The sequence below is a fragment of the Ovis aries genome, chromosome X (genome assembly GCF_016772045.2).
Source record: "Ovis aries strain OAR_USU_Benz2616 breed Rambouillet chromosome X, ARS-UI_Ramb_v3.0, whole genome shotgun sequence".
Classification (NCBI taxonomy): Eukaryota; Metazoa; Chordata; class Mammalia; order Artiodactyla; family Bovidae; genus Ovis; species Ovis aries.
In genome coordinates this window covers 18342564-18360244 of record NC_056080.1, presented here as the reverse complement: position 1 = coordinate 18360244, position 17681 = coordinate 18342564, and the positions used below count along the sequence as shown (strand labels likewise).

General features: G+C 39.8%; 1 protein-coding gene across 10 annotated transcripts in view; it reads left to right on the top strand.

Moving 5' to 3' along the window:
* SH3KBP1 (SH3 domain containing kinase binding protein 1) overlaps nt 1-17681 on the top strand; it is a 332004-nt gene that overhangs the window by 47915 nt on the left and 266408 nt on the right. For 2 of the 10 annotated variants that reach the window (XM_042242249.2, XM_060407717.1), the window contains exon 1: nt 1320-17306. The exons of the other annotated variants lie outside the window; for them this stretch is intronic. In XM_042242249.2, the coding sequence (XP_042098183.2) occupies nt 17136-17306 (171 nt within the window). In that variant the 5' untranslated portion in view covers nt 1320-17135. Of the gene's footprint in view, nt 1-1319; nt 17307-17681 lie in introns of those variants that run through there. 10 annotated transcript variants of the gene reach the window in all.

Here is a 17681-nt window from a genome sequence, read left to right as displayed (position 1 = left end):
ATCAAAATGGGTTCATGCGTTTTTTGTTGTTTAGTCACACAGTTGTATCCAACTCCTGCGACCCTATGGACTGTAGCCTGTCAAGCTCCTCTGCCCGTGGCATTTCCCAGGCAAGAATGCTGGAGTAGGTTGCCATGTCCTCCGCCAGGGGATCTTCCTGACCCAAGGATTGAATCCACAACTTCTGCATTGGCAGGCTTCTTTATTGCTGAGCCACCAGGGAAGCCCATGTCTTAGAGGACAGTAAAATCTTTTTCTGTTTGTTTGTTTAAGCGTTTTTATGTTGTATTGGGGTAGAGCTGATTAACAGTGTTGTGATGGTTTCAGGTGAACAGTGAAGGGACTCAGCCATACATATACATGTATCCATTCTCCCCCAAACCCCCCTCCCCTCCAGGCTGCCGCATAACATGGAGCAGAGTTCCCTGTGCTATACAGTAGGTCCTTGCTGGTTATCCGTGTTAAATAGAGCAGTATATACCTGAAGAGAACAATAAAATCTTAACCTCTGGGGTTATCATCTCTATCAGAAAAGAAAAAAAGAAAATGGCGTATCTTACTGTTTTTCTACGTTATCCCAGGAATTTTATAGAATTGTAAAATACCCTAATAAAGTGTGAGTTAAGTTAGGATATATTTTCAGAGAGAATAAGATAACCCCTTCGGCAGGGTCACACTTATTAGAAAATACATCAGCATGACATTAAAAGTTCACACAATGATCATTTTTGGTATCATTTCCAAGTTTTGGATATTTTGTCTGCACAGACCACAATAGTCTGTAATATGAGATATAATAGTAGGAGACACGGATGAAATCCTCATAGTTATTTATTTTTTAAAAATATGGCTGCCCTCCTGAGACCTGAAATGGAAGAGAAAGATAGCCACCCATGAGAGGCAGATGTGGGCTCTTTCATAGGGGTTCATTTCCCCCATGTTGGATTTACTTGCCAGTGTCCCCCTTGTTGGAACCTTACATCAGAGCCAGACAACAGTGGATTTGAGTCCAGCAAAGATCTTCTTAGCCTTTTCCTGAATTCTCCTGACATGTATCCACAGACAGACATTTTTTCACAATTGGCCAAAGGACTCTCAAAAGGCAGAGGCCTTGAACCCATGGCTTGGGTCGCCAAGCAGGGTTGGCTTGCTTTAGGGGGTGACCTTAGGTGAAGGGCAGTGGGACCCAGGCTCTCAAGTAGAAAGCAGGAAGCTGCAGCACGGGTTAAAAGAACGTGCTTGTTGATCTTTAAGTCGCTGTGTGTGTGAGGAAGTGTGCACTCTCCCTGCCTGTCGGTGGATGTGAGCTAGAAGCACACGCCGCCGCAGCCGCAGGCCCCTCTGTCGAAGGCTGAGGTGTGTTTACTTGTAGCTGTAAGTCTTATGCTGAGTGTAACAGTTTTCAGCTCGGTTTCCCGTTGCCCCAGCTTTCATCTGCTAGGTGTTTCAGATCTCTCTCTGGCATATCCAGAGTCTTTTTTGTACTTGGGTAAAGTGGTTGGTGAACATGGTTATTATTATTTTTTTTCATCGATGAGGTGGGGAAGGTGAGGCTTTTGCATGTTTGCACCAGTCTGAGGCAAAGCTCATATTTACTCTGCTTGTCTTGATTTCAGAAAACACACACATTTACTTCAACAAGTGGCAGAAAGGAGAGATTTCCAAGTTGCTATTCTATATCAGAAACCCTGAAGTAGATCTCTTTGATCACATTTTTCTTTTTTACCCCAAGGGCCATTGATTTTGTGAGGTCTCTAGAATATTGTCTTCAAGGTACTCACCTCTCTTAGAAAGGTGGCAGGAATTTTCCAGGTGTGTTTCCTAGCATGCACAGCCTCCTCCTGCTCACAGTGCATCGTGGTGATGTCCTCGGGTGTGGGGAATCTGCCATACTCCTCAAGGACCCTTTACTGGCCATCTGCAATGGGCTGGGACCGGGGACTGAGCGCAAAGGAGACGTGTGAAATGAAAACATGTATTACTAGGAAGCTTCTTCCTCAGGAGAACAATGTTAGCTCCTGTTACCTGGCCTTTGGTCATTCTGTACTCCGGGGAGCATATGTTAGACATTGTTCTGAAAAGATGGGCCTGATTAAAATGCCACTTGAGAAGGTTTTGACTAGATTCATCAGGCGGCTCTGTTGCAACACGCTAAATGAACCTACAGTTATCTTTTGGCCCTGATTGCTGGGTTACTTTATGGAATAATAATGACTGTCTTCTCTTTCAGGCTCGCTGGCTGCCTAGCTCTGTATATATAATCTTGCCCGTGTCTATCTGCATACAAGGACTAAAATTTGTTGAACACTTACACCAAGCAGGAAGGAGGCTAAGCCCTTTACATGTGTTTTTTTTTTTAATTTTATTTTTTTTAAATTATGAAAATATGATGAAACATTTACAGGAGATTTAGAAAATATAGAACAAGGTTACATATAATTCTGCTATATATTGCAATTATTTTTTTAGGTAGGTAAATGAAGATTTTCAGTTGGAGTTTCAATATCAGACTCTTAAAAATTAATAGAATGAATATCCAGAGAAGTAGGATATAGTAGACCTGAAAAGCAATCTGAACCAATTCAACATAATTAAGATTTATACAATTTTCACACAATAATAGGATACAAATTCTATTCAAGTTCCCATAGACTGTAAACTAGGAGATATTGGAACATATCCAAGGACATAGAACAAGGTGAAAAAATGTAATGGTCTAAAGGTATTGAAATCATACAGAGACTGTTCTCTTATCACTGTGGAATTATGTTAGAAATCAATATCAAAAGATATTTTCAAGTGCATTGTGACATTTACCAAGAGAGATCATTGACTTAGCCATTGAAAGCCTCAGTAAAATTAAAAGACTGAAAAAACAAAGAGGGTGATTGCAGAGAAGAAAACATTTAAATGAGAAATTAGTATCAAAGTGAGAAATTAATATTAAAGATACTTTAAACAAAATCCCAGCCCTTTACATGCTTTATATATCATTAAATTCTTAACACCACCCTATAACATAGGTACCAGTTTTTTTTTGAAATCATGCCCATTTTTTAGAAGAGATAACTGAGGCATCTTAAGGTTAAACGAGTTCCAAGCTAGTGAGGAGTAGAGAACTTTGGAACCTGAACTCGAGCAGGCAGCCTTGTCTGGGTGTCCGAGTTATCCTGGTGGGCTTAGACCCCTCACCATTATTGCCCACTGCATCCTGCCTTCCCCAGGTGTCCAGGGAAGTGCACATTTGTGCCACTCTGAGAGAAACCTCTCAGTTACTCTGCCATTCTTGAGTTAAAAAAATTACAAAGTTACTTTACAAGGGACATCAAGTAGAGATTTCCAGGTTGCTATTCTATATTCAGAATTGTGGCTGTGAACTTGCTTTCTGCATTTTAAGTAATTCTCTTAAGAAATCAGCTATTTCAGCTCAAAAGAACAACCTTTGCCTGGATTTATGGGTTGGTACTCTCTTTTCCTATGAATTCTGAAAGTAAGGCAATTCAGGAAAATATTTCATTTTACTCATTTGTAAAGAAGCTTGTTATTTTGCAGTGTTCAGGATATGCTTTTCAGGAGGAACTTTGTTGTCTTTCCTAAGAATGGTAAATAACCCAGATGTGTGACTATCTAGTTGTTCCCCATCCATGGAGGCCTTGCACACAACCAGTTCTAACTCAAATTTTTGTTGAAACTTTCAACATGTAGTCTTCTTTTAGAGAACAAAATCTTAAAACTGACAACTGGAGCCTGTTAGATGCTGTTACGAGAAATGGTACTCCAGGAAGGGTCTGGAGTAATTGAAGACAAATGTGTTACCAGTAAAAGGCACACCAGTTGGCATATTCCTCAGCCTTTCTCACTGTTGCAGCACAGGAAGTGTGTGTGTGTGTGTGTGTGTGTGTGTGTGTGTGTGTGTGTGTGTGTGTGAAGGGGTGTCTTGTGACTCAGGGAGAGCAGTCCCCTGACCCAGTTGATCTTGGTGATTATGCATAATGGAGTCTTATTTTCTTAATGACAGGATTATCGAATTTGAGGTTGGAAAGGGACTTTGAAATCATGTGTTTCAGCCCCTAGCTTTCTAACCGATCAGAACCTAAACCATGTAAGATATTTCTGTGATCATTACCAGACACTTAAACTTGGGAACTGTGGGGGTCCCATACAGGACTGTAAACCAGTCAGTCTCCAGTCTGGCACTGCTCCAGACACACTGTTTTGTCAGAAGTTTGGAGTGGGCAGCAGTTGGTATAGGAGCCTTGGAATATTTTTTAAATATTTGCTGTCTGAATATTTTTCAGATTTGCTGTCTGAAAAAGCTTGGGCACTCCTTTTGTACAATGGAACTGATTGTGTCGTTCTCTTTAGTCTCTTTTCTCAAGCCCATGGCTTGGTAGCCTGTGAGCTGAAGTTCTACATTTGAAAATACTATTATTTCTAAAGTACCTTTATGAATATATAAAGAAACATAATCATGCTGGAAATTGTTTTTTTTTTAAATTGTACTACAAATACAAAAACAACATAGAAATATGCAAACAATGCTCTATGTGAGCCCATTAGAATTAATACATCCTAATTGCAACAACTCTGGACTACTAAACCCTGAAGTAAATACTGTCTTCTACCCAGTGGTATTAAGGTGGGCAGAATTTCTAGGAATGATCCCCAAGATTCCACTCCTGAATCTCCAGAACCCATGAATGTGATGAGCTGTCATCCCAGTAGTGAAAGACAGGGAAGCCTGGTGTGCTGCAGTTCATGGGGTCACGAAGAGTCGGGCACGACTTAGCGACTGAACAACAACAATCACTCTAGTAGTTGTGTTATGTTACATGGTGCCATTGACTTTCCAAAAGAAAGGGATCCAAGTGGGCCTAACTGTAGCACTTGAGCCATTAGAAGCAGAGAGATTTCTCTGTCAAGTGAAAGAAGAGGAATCAGAAAGTTGGAAAACTTGAGGAGGAGTTGTGACTTTGAAGGTGGAGTGGCCATGTGAAAAGGAATACAGGCCACTTTATTGGAGCAGAGAGCAAACCTTGGCTGGCAGCCAGCAAGGAAATGGAGACCTCAGACCCACTGCTGCAAAAAAGGGATTCTGCCAACAACCTGAATGAGCTTGGAAGTGGATTCTCCTCCCAAGTCTCTAGATTACAGTCCAGCCTGATTAGATTCTTGATATTAGCCTTGTGAGACCCTGAGCAGAGAATCTAATTGAGCTGACCTGGACTTCTGACTTAGAGAAGTGAGACGTAATAAATGGAGGTTGAGCCATTAAGTGTGTGGCTTAAAATACAGATAGCTAATTGTTCCTGGGGCGTTTGGCTCCTTCCCTAGTGGCATGTTGTCCGTGGATACCAGATGGGAAGTCTGGACTCTTACCCCTGCCCTGGGCTCAGCAGTGGTACGGGACACTCCTCACCCTCTCCACTAGATAGTGGGGAGGATCTTGAAGAAGAGAGAGCTAGAGAAAGGGATTCATATAGGAGATCCTGAGCAAAATCCTGACCAATACATAAATGAATCTGACTAGAATTCACGTTCCACAAAGTTTGAAAAAAACTACAGTAGGAAATGCCACCTAGGTATTCAGAGTGACCTCTAGATAACACAAATGAAGAAGACCAGACTAGCATTGCATGGGCTCTGGAAACTTAACTGTCACTAGTATCATTTAGCCCACAAATTAGCCCCAGATATGCATGCTTAATCTAAATAGGGTTAGTGCCTGCTAAATGTAAATAGGATGCAGTCTTATAATAGCTCAAATGCCTGAGATACAATAAAAAGTGACTTGTCATGCCAAGAACCAGGAAAATTAGAACTTCAGCGAAAAAATCAACAGACACTGACACCAGGAAGACTAAGATGCTGGAATTACTTGCCAAACATTTTGAAGCAGCCATCAGAAACATGCTTGAATAAACAGTTGCAAACACTCCTGAAACAAGCAAAAAATTAGAACATCTCAGCAAAAAAATAGAGATATTAAAAAATGAAAATTAAAGAACTGAAAAATAAATCACCGTATTAAGTACACTGGATGAGCTTTATCATGGAAATGACAGAAGGAAGAATCAATGAAGTTGAAGAGAGACCAATAAAACTTAGGTACCCTATCTGTCTGTTGTCCAGCCAACAGATGGAAGCTAGTCTTGAAAAAAAAAAAAAATGAACAGAGCCTCAGAGACCTTTGGTACAATAACATTAGGTCTAACATTTGTATCATTGGGGTAACAGAAGGAGAAGAGAAGACTATAGAAATAAAAAATATTTGAAGAAGTAATGGTTGAAAACTTCCCCAAATTGGGCAAAGGGATAAGCCATTAGAATCAAGAAGCTGAGCAATACTCAAACAGGATAAACTCAAAGAAATCTATCCCAAGACACATCATAACCAAACTTCTAAAAACTTTTTGTCTTTAGACAAAAAGCAGTGAGTGAGAAGTAACATATTACCCATAGCGGAAGAATGATTTGGAAGACAGTGGATTTCTAATATGAAATCATAGAGACAAGAAGGAAGTGCACAGCATTGTCAAGTGCTGAACAAAAAGGACTTTTCACTCCGAGTTCTACATCTAGTGAAAATATCCTTCAGGAATAAAAAGAAAATAAAAACATTCTCAGATGAAGGAAAAGAAAGAAAATTTGTCAACAGCAGATCCTTAAATAAGTTATGGCTAAAGAAAATTCTCTCAACAGAAAAGGAAATGATAACAGGGAGGAGGCCTGGAACTACAGAAAGAGGGAAAAAAACATAAAACAGTGGATGGGTAAAAACAGGAGTATGTTTAATAGACTGTCTTTATGCTTAATTAACTTTTTAAAGATTTATTAGAGTATAGTTGATTTCCAGTGTTGTATTAGGTATTAGTTACAGGTGTACAGAAATGTGTCTTATTAATACATACATATATATATATGTGTGTGTGTGTATCCACTCTTTTTTAGATTCTTTCACCATGTAGGCCATTACAGAGTATTGAGTAGAGTTCCCTGTGCTTTAGAGTAGGTCCTTATTATCTATAAAGTATCGTGTATATGTCAATTGCAATCTCCCAATTTACCCTCTGCTCCCCATATTACCTACCTCCTGGTAACCATAAGTTTTTGTTTTTACATCTGTAGCTCTATTTCTGTTTTGTAGGTAACTTCATTTGTAGCCTTTTATTTTCCCACGTATAAGTGATATATGATATTTATCTTTCGGTGTCTGACTTCACTCAGTGTGACAATCACTAGGTCTGTCCATGTTGCTGCAAATGCCATTATTTCATTCCTTTTTATGGCTGAGTATTATTTCATTGTATATATGTCCCACATCTTCTGTATCCATTCCTCTGTCAGTGAGCATTTAGATAGCTCACATGTTCTGGCTATTGTAAATAGTGCTACATTGAATGCTGTATGCATATATCTTTTCCAAGTATGGTTTTCTCCAGATGTAGAAGAATTAGGCTTCTTGACTTCAGACTTCACTACAAAGCTACCAAAGGTACTGGTCCCCAAACAGAAATGTAGATAAATGGAATAGGATAGAAAGCCTAGAGATAAATCCACACACATGTGGCCACCTTATCTTTGACAAAGGAGGCAAGAATATACATTGGAGAAAAGACAGCCTGTTCAATAAGTGGTGCTGGAAAAACTGGACAGCTGCATGCAAAAGAATGAAATTAGAACACTCCCTAAGACTATACACAAAAATAAATTCAAAATGGATCGAAGACCTAAATGTAAGGCCAGACACTATAAGACTCTTAGAGGAAAACATAGAACACTTTTTGACATAAATCACAGCAAGGTCTTTTTTGATCCACCTCCTAAAAGGGATAAAAATAAAATAAACAAATGGAATCTAATTAAATTTAAAAGCTTTTGCAAGCAAAAGAACACTTCACTTGAAATGGGAAAACATTGATACCTGTAGTCATTGATAAGTTCCATATGTATATTGTAATAGCCAAAAAAAACCAAACCCAAACCACTAAAAAACTAAAAAGTAATTTAAAAAACTATACAATGAGATATACTCAAAAAGTCTGTAAATAAATGTACAAGTAACTCACGGGAAGGTAGGAAAAAGGAAAAAGAAGAATGATAAACAGGAAATAAAGAGGAATTCGATGACAGACCTAATATCAATAATTATTTAATTGAAAATGGTCTAAGTATACCAATAGATAGAGATAACAGAGTGTATAAAAAATGTGACTCAACTGTGTGCTATCATCTACAAGAAACTCACTTCAAATGTATTGATATAGATGCATTAAAAGTAAAAGGGTAGAAAAAGATAAATCATGCAGACATTAACTTTGAAAAAGCAGGAACAGCTATATATAATACCAGATAAAGTAGATGAGAGAGTGAAGAAAATTACCTGAGATAGAGACATTACGCAATGACAAAAATGTCATTATACCAAGAAAACATAACAATCTCAAATACTAGTGAACCAAACAACAGAGCTGCAAAGTACATGAAGCAAAAACTGATAGAACTTGAAGGTAAACACATCCATAATAATAATATTTGGGAGCTACAGCATCTCTTTCAGAATTTGAAAGAACTACTAAATTGGATATCAGGAAGGATATAGAAGAATTGAACAGCATTATCAGCCAAGCAGTTCTGATTAATATTTATAGAACACTCTACTCAAAAACAGCTTAAAACATACCTTTTTCAAGTACTCATGAAACATTCACCAAGTTAGACCATACCCTGGGTCATAAAACTAATCTCAGTTTATTTAAAGGAGTGGAAATAATATGTGTATGTTCTCTGACCATAATACAATCAAACTAGAAATCAGTGACAGATAACAGGAAGATCTCCAAACCCTTGGAAATCATATAACACACTTCTGAATAATTCATGAGCCAAAGAGGAAGTCTCAGAGGAAATTTTAAAAATACATCAAGCTGAATGAAAATGAAAATAGTATATATTAAAAAGTTTATGAGACATAGCTAAAGTAGTGCTGAGAGGGAAGTTTATAGCACTAAATTCTTGATTCAAAATGGAGGAAAGATCTGAAATCAATAATCTAAGCTGCCACCTCAAGAAACTAGAAAAGGAAAAGACCTTCCCCCCACCCAAACAAGCAGAATAAAGAAAGTAATGAAGAGCAGGAATCACTGAACCCAGAAAACAACAGAGAAATCCATGAAAAACCAATTCTTTAAAAAGATCAGCAAAATGGATAAATCTTTAAGATGACTGAAAATTATTTTTTAAAAAAGAAGACACAAATTGCAATATTAGGAATCAAACGGGCTATCCCTACAGATCCTGCAGCTATTTTAAAAATAGTAAGGGAATATGGCAAACAGTTCTATACACATACATTTTGACAATTTAGATGAAATGGACCGTTGCCTTGAATATCACAAACTACCAAAACTGACCCAAGATGACATAGATAATCTTGACAGTCCTATAACTGTTGAAGAAATTAATTGATAATTTAAAAGCTTCTACGAAAGAAATCTTCAGGGCTAGGTTTCACTGGAGATTTCCACTAAACAGTTGAAGAATAGGCACCAATTCTATGTAATCTCTTCCAGAAAACAGAGGAGGAGAGAATGCCTTCTTATTCATTTCATGAGGTCATTGCAACTTGATTACCAAAACTAGACAGACAGTACCAGAAATTTACAGACCAGTATCCCTCAAGAGCATAGACACAAAAATCTTCAACAAAGAACAAAACAAACCCAGCAGAATATAAAAGAATTATGTACTGTGACCAAGTGGGGTTTATTCTAGATATGGAAGTCTGCTTCATTGTTTAAAAATCACTTAATGTAATCTGCCGTATCAACAGATGACAGGAGGAAAAAATCAGATAATCATATCAGTTGGTGTAGGAAAATCACTTGACAAAATTCAACAAAGATTCATGATGAAAACTCTAAGTAGAGTAGGAATATAGGGGAATTTCCCCAGCTTAATAAGGAGCATCTACAGTTAACATCATACTGAATGGTGAAAGAGTGAATGCTTTCCCCCCTGAGAATAGGAACAAGGCCAAGATCTCTGCTGTCACTAGTCTTATTCAGCACAGTACTGGATATCCTAGTCAGTGCCATTCTGAGAAAAGAAATATAAGATGTACAAATAGGAAAGGAAGAATAAAAACTGTCCCTATTTGTGGATGACATGATTCTCTATGTAGGAAATCCCCCAAAGCAAAAAATAACTCCTGGAATTAATAAATAAATTCAGCAAGATCACAGGATACAAGATCAACACACAAAAATTATTTCTGTGTCCTAGAAATGAACATATGGAAACCCAAATTAAGAGCACAATACCATTTATAATCTACCCTAAAAAATTAAAATACTTAGGTATAAATCTAAGAAAACATGGACAGGATGTGTGTGTTGGAAAATCAAAGGAATTAGAATAGGTAAAATAATTTTGAGAAAGAAGAACAAAGTACAAGGCATCTATTCTATTTTATGACTTAGTTTAATAGCTAAAATAATTAAGACTGTGTGGAATTGGTGGAGAGATAGATACATAGGTCAATTGAACAGAATAAAGAACCCAGAAATAGGCCCACACAAATATGCCCAACTGATTTTGACAAAGGTACAGAAGCAATTCAACAAAGGAAAGAGCCTTTTCATCTCATGGTGCTGGATCAGTTGCACAGCCAGAGACAAAAAAATAAACCTCTTCCTAAACCTTACACCTTGTAACAATTATCTCAAAATGGATCATAGATTTAAATGTAAAACATAAAACTGTAAAAGTTATAGAATTAAACACAAGAGAAAATCTTCAGAATCTAGGCCTTGGTGAAGAGTTCTTAGACATCACACCAACAGAACATTAAAGATAAAAAATCAATCAATTAGATTTCTTCAGAGTTAAAAACTTTTGTGAAAAACTCTGTGAAGAGGATGAAAAGACAGGTTACAGACCGAGTGAAAATATTTGCTAACCATATGTCTGACAAAGGACTTATATTTAGAATGAATGAAGAACTCTCAAAATGCAATACTAAGTCAAAAAGTCCAATTAAAAATGGGTAAGAGATGTGAACATACATTTCACTGAAGACGATATATAGATGGAAAGTAAGCACATGAAAGGTGTTCAGCATCATTACCATTAGAGAAAGGAAAATTAAAAGGACAATGACACTGTATCTATTGATCTATGTATCAATGATACTAGTACTATTTATCTATTAGAATAAGCATTAGAAGGGCTGCAACAAAAAACGGCAGTAATGCCAAATGCTGGCGAGGGTGTACAGAAAGTGTTCTCTCATATACTGCTGCAGGGACTGTAAAAGGTTTCAGCCATCTGGAAAACAGTTTGGCAGTTTCTTATAAAACTAACTTTGCACTTGCCACATGACCCAGTGATTGTACTCTTGGACATTCATCTCAGAGAAATAAAAATTTTTGTCCACACAAAAACCTGTACAAGAATGTTCGTGGCAGCAGAGCTTTATTCATAATAGTTCTGAATTATAAATAACTTGAATGTCCTTCAATGGGTGGATGATTAAACACAGTCTAGTCCATTCATATGATGGAATAGTACTCAGCAGTAAAAAGAAATGAATACAGCCAACAATTTGGATGGGTCACAAGAGCATTGTGCTTTGGGAATAAAGCCAGTCTCAAATGTTATATACTGTATGATTAATTTATATTACATTTCAAAAAGACAAAATTATAGAGTTGAAGAACAGATGATTAACTGCTAAGGGACAGTGACAGGGTGGGGAGAGGACTGGTAGAACTATGAAATGATAGCACAAGGGCGTTACTTCGTGGAGATGGAACAGTTCTGTATCTTGACTGTGATGGTGATTACTCAAATGTGTATGATGGGGCAAACTGCACAGAGTTATATATACACACACACAAATCAGTGCATGCAAAAACTATGAGACATGAATGAGATCTGTAGTGTAGTTACCAGTATTGTACACACATCAATTTCTTTGTTTTGATATTGTACTGTAGTCATGTGAGATGCCATCACTGGAGGAAGCTGAGTGGAGGGTTCATGGCACTCTGCACCATTTTGTAAGTTTCTGTGAGTACATGATTCAGTTCGTTTCAGTTCTGTCGCTCAGTCGTGTCTGACTCTTTGTGACCCCCATGGAATGCAGCACACCAGGCCTCCATCACCAACTCCCGGAGTTTACTCAAACTCATGTCCGTGGAGTCGGTGATGCCATCCAACCGTCTCATCCTCTGCCATCCCCTTCTCCTCCTGCCTTCAATCTTTCCCAGCATCAGGGTCTTTTCAGATGAGTCAGTTCTTTGCATCAGGTGGCCAAGGTGTTGGAGTTTCAGCTTCAGCATCAGTCCTTCCAATGAATATTCAGGACTGATTTCCTTTAGGATGGATTGGTTGGATCTCCTTGCAGTCCAAGGGACTCTCAAGAGTCTTCTCCAACACCACAGTCAAAAGAATCAATTCTTCAGCACTCAGCTTTCTTTATAGTCCAACTCTCAACATCCATACATGACTACTGGAAAAACCATAGCCTTGACTAGATGGACCCTTTGTTGGCAAAGTAATGTCTCTGCTTTTTAATATGCTATCTAGGTTGGTCATAACTATTCTTCCAAGGAGTAAGTGTCTTTTAATTTCATTGCTTCAGTCACCATCAGCAGTGATTTTTGGAGCCCCCCAAAATAAAGTCTGTCACTGTTTCCATTGTTTCCCCATCTATTTGTGATGAAGTGATGGGACCAGATGCCATGATCTTCGTTTTCTGAATATTGAGCTTTAACCCAACTTTTTCGTTCTCCTCTTTCACTTTCATCAAGAGGCTCTTTAGTTTGCTTTCTGACAAAAGGGTGGTGTCATCTGCATATCTGAGGTTACTGATATTTCTCCTGGCAATCTTGATTCCAGCTTGTGTTTCATCCAGCCCAGGGTTTCTCATGATATACTCTGCATGTAAGTTAAATGAGCAGGGTGGCAATATACAGCCTTGACGTACTTCTTTCTCTTTGGAACCAGTCTGTTGTTCCATGTCCAGTTCTAACTGTTGCTTCCTGACCTGCATACAGATTTTTCAAGAGGTAAGTCATGTGGTCTGGTATTCCCATCTCTTTAGGAATTTTCCACAGTTTATTGTGATCCACACAGTCAAAGGCTTTGGCATAGTCAATAAAGTAGAAATAAATGTTTTTCTGGGACTCTCTTGCTTTTTGATAATCCAACGGATGTTGGCAATTTGATCTCTGGTTCCTCTGCCTTTTCTAAAACCAGCTTGAACATCTGGAAGTTCACGGTTCACGTGCTGTTGAAGACTGGCTTGGAGAGTTTTGAGCATTACTTTACTAGTATGTGAGATGAATGCAACTGTGCAGTAGTTTAAGCATTTTTTGGCATTGCCTGTCTTTGGGATTGGAATGAAAACTGACCTTTTCCAGTCCTGTGGCCACTGCTGAGTTTTCCAAACTTGCTGGCATATTGAGTGCAGCACTTTCACAGCATCATGTTTTAGGATTTGAAATAGCTCAACTGGAATTCCATCACCTCCACTAGCTTTGTTCGTAGTGATGCTTCCTAAGGCCCACTTGACTTCACATTCCACGATGTCTGGCTCTAGGTGAGTGATCACACCATCGTGATTATCTGGGTCATGATGATCTTTTTTGTACACTTCTGTGTATTCTTGCCACCTCTTCTTAATATCTTCTGCTTCTGTTAGGTCCATACCATTTCTGTCCTTTATTGTGCCCATCATTGCATGAAATGTTCCCTTGGTATCTCTGATTTTCTTGAAGAGATCTCTAGTTTTTCCCATTCTGTTCTTTTCCTCTATTTCTTTGCACTGATCACTGAGGAAGACTTTCTTATCTCTCCTTGCTATTCTTTGGAACTCCACATTCAAATGGGTACATCTTTCCTTTTCTCCTTTGCTTTTCACTTCTCTTCTATTCACAGCTATTTGTAAGGCCTCCTCAGACAGCCATTTTGCTTTTTTTCATTTCTTTTTCTTGGAGATGGTCTTGATCCCTGTCTCCTGTACAGTGTCGTGAACATCTGTCTACAGTTCATCAGGCACTCTGTCTATCAGATCTAATCCTTTGAATCTATTTCTCACTTCCACTGTATAATCGTAAGGGATTTGATTTAGGTCATACCTGAATGGTCTCGTGGTTTTCCCTACATTCTTCAGTTTAAGCCTGAATTTGGCAATAAGGAGTTCATGATCTGAGCCACAGTCAGCTCCCAGTCTTGTTTTTGCTGACTGTATAGAGCTTCTCCAACTTTGGCTGCAAAGAATATAATCAATCTGATTTTGGTGTTGACCATCTGGTGATGTCCATGTGTAGAGTCTTCTCTTGTGTTGTTGGAAGAGGGTGTTTGCTATGACCAGTGTGTTCTCTTGGCAAAAGTCTATTAGCCTTTGCCCTGCTTCATTCTAATTTGCCCTGGAGTACATAATTATTTCAAAATAAAAAGTTAAAAAATAATAATGCCAGTGGGTTTTCCCTTTGGTTGTACATGGATATCAGCTGGGGAGCTTTATAAAAACCCCATATTCAGACTGTACCCCAGAGCCATCTGCATCTCTGCTTGTGAGTGCCAGCATTGGTATATATTAGGATTCTTAACTCTTGTCCTTGTTTTCCACTGAATTAGAAAAATACAAAAACAAACCAACCCCTTCCCCCCACTTTCCTCACGCTTAGTTCTCTAGCCTGTCCTGGGTATGGCAGTTCTCTCTCCCAAGGTCAGATTCTCTTATCTGTGCTGTGTTGTTAAGGTCATGGCTGGAATGTAGTGGAGCCCTGCCCACTGTGCAGACACCAGGAGGCATCACTGTTTGATGTCTCTGTGGCTGTCTGGAGACCGATGAGAGAAGCAGACCGGAAAGAAAGAAGAGTGGAGGAAGACAGCAGTGAGGTGGACCAGAGGGGGTCGGGGCCTCAGAGACAGTGCTGACAAAAGGGCCTGGGTCTTGTTTGCTGCCTGGGCCACGTCTGCTGGAGCAGACGCCTCCCCAGGCTGCTTGGACGGCTATCCTTCTTTTGCCTCACCTTGAGGTTCTACTGACGGTCTTGAAAGACACATCTGATCACACCCTCTTCCCCAGATACTGCACATACTAGAAATATCCTTCCTTGGCTTTTCCTTGGTTTTAGGCTAGAGATTAAGCTCTTGAACGTGGTCCACCCATGGGCTGCAGCTCCCATCTTTCTTTCCAGCTTTGTCTCTCCATTTTCTGTGAGTCTTTGTGGTGCGATTTTTCTCTCCTAACACTTGTCACTCTTAAGATTTGAAATCTGTTCTTTTGGTTCTTTGATGAATGTCCATCATCCCTGCTGGACTGAGGGTCTGTGGCCTCTGTGTAGCATTGTGTCTCCGTGCCTGGCACACAGTGGTGCTTTTCCATATTTGTTGAATGAGTGACTGTCTTTGTTGCTTGTTGCCCGATGTTTGTGGTTATTGGCACCGCTGGGAACTTAGTTCTTACTCTTTGGATGGTGGCGGTCCTAAGCTCCTGGTCTTATGGGAAATGATATGGCCCAAGGATTGCCAAAGGAACTGATGCTCCTGGCTCTGGGAGACACACCTGTGTCAAATCCAGTGGTGGAGCTAGCAGTCAATTTGAAGATGGCCTGCTGAGCAGCGGTCTTGGACTTCTAATTCGAATTGATGTTTATGTTCTCTGCTTTTCTTTTTGAAAGTGAAAGTGAAGTCGCTCAGTTGTGTCCAACTCTTTGCGACCCCATGGACTGTAGCCTACCAGGCTCCTCTGTCCATACTAGCTTAGAATTGCATTGCCTGCTGACAGGATACCACATAGCCTTAAATTTGGGGGCTGTAAGGATCTATGGCTTCTCAGGTAGCTCAGTGGTAAAGAATTCTGCCAATGCAGTTGACACATGAGATGTGGGTTTGATCCCTGGGTTAGGAAGAGCACCCAGAGAAGGGAATGGCAACCCACTCTTGTACTCTTGCCTGGAAAATCCTATGAACAGAGGAGCCTGGCAGGCTACAGTCCATGGAATCACAAAAGAGGTTGGACATGACTGAGTGAGCATGCACACACAAGGATCTATGCAGTAATATAGAAACTACGTATATGCTATGAGAGAACAAAAGCAGGCTACATAATTGTATATGCAGCATGTTACACAAACACCAAATCGTGTGTGTAGGGGGAAATGCTAAATGTTACTAGTGGAGGTTTTGGCTTCTTTATTTCTAAGATTTTTGAAAGTTGATTTAAAATGGAAAATTATGTATTTTCATCTGATTTGTTTACTTTACCTCAGAGATTGAGGTGCATTCAATCCTTCGACTTCTTGTGATGGGAGTAGCTCCCAGATGTATGTTACTTTTTCCGAATTGTTTTTATATCCCTCTTGTCTTCCCAAAGAATATCAGGAAGCAGCAAATAATGAAAGTGACAAATGAGCTGGGTTAATGGTATGTAACCCTTGCTATGTAACTTGGTTCAAATTTTTATCAGGTCTGTAGTTATCTGAGTGTGTAGTGATAAAGCATCTTTATTTCATCACAAATTGTGACTCAGCACTAGTTTTGGAGTGAGAGCTGAGCTTTCCCACCTTGGGCAAGTTATTTAAGCTGTCTGAGTTTCATTCATTCATCAAATGTTTATTGTGTGCTTGGTATGTTATAGTTACTAGCAAAGACACTGAACAAATCAGACAAAAATCCTTGCTCTCGTGGAACTTACATCCTAGTGGGATAGATGGGCAATAAGCTATGAACATAATGAACAAGTTACATAATATGTTGGAGGGAAGAAAAGCAGAGGAGGGGGGGGTATGGGATGTTGAGCATGGGATTGTAGTTTGTGATAAGGAGACCAGCACAAGCCTCACTGGAAAGGTAACCTTTAAGTCAAGACTTCAAGAAGTGAGGAGGGGAGCCCTGTGGGGATCTGTGGAGAGAACCTTTCGGTCAGAGGCAATAAATAGCACGTGCAAAGGCCCTGAGGAAGGAAAGTCTGTGGTGTGTTGGAAGAGCAACAGAGACAAGTATGCTTGAGGGGAGAGAGCCAGAGGGGAGCAGCAAGGAATGGGCTTAGAGGTCACGGGGCTGCAGATCTGGTCGGGCTGCTCTAAGCCTGGGGACGCTGAGTGAGATGGGAAGTAATCATGCAAGCAGTGAGGTGGTGTGACCGAGGGTGCTCTAACTGGTTCCTTCCGGCTGCAGTGTTCGGGACAAGCTGCAGGGGACAAGAGGTGGAAGCAGGGCGGTTTGGAGGCCCATGCAGGAGTCCCGGGGAGACCAGAGAAGAAGTGGCCAGATTCTGGATGCTTCTGGAGGTAGAGCCATCAGGATTTGCAGATAAGGCTGGTTGTGTGTGGTGAGACAGACAGAGGAGGGAGGGGGGATGGCAAGGTTTTGGTACTGAGTCCTGGAAAGCAGATTGAAGATGTGGGTCTGGATTTCAAGGCTAGAGACAGGAATTTAGGGGTCTTTCAAAGCCCAGACTGGCAGAGATCATCAGGGCAGAGAGTGGGGTCCAAGAAGAAAGGAGTTTTGCCCCTTCCCCCAACTATAGTATTGACAGTAAAACCAGTATTGAGACTGACAGGTAGTGGTCAGAAGGGGAGGAGAAGATTCAGGAAAGTGAATGTTCTGAAAGGTAGGAGAAGGTGCTTCAGGCCAGGAGAGAGAGTGGTCACCTGGGCCCAGAC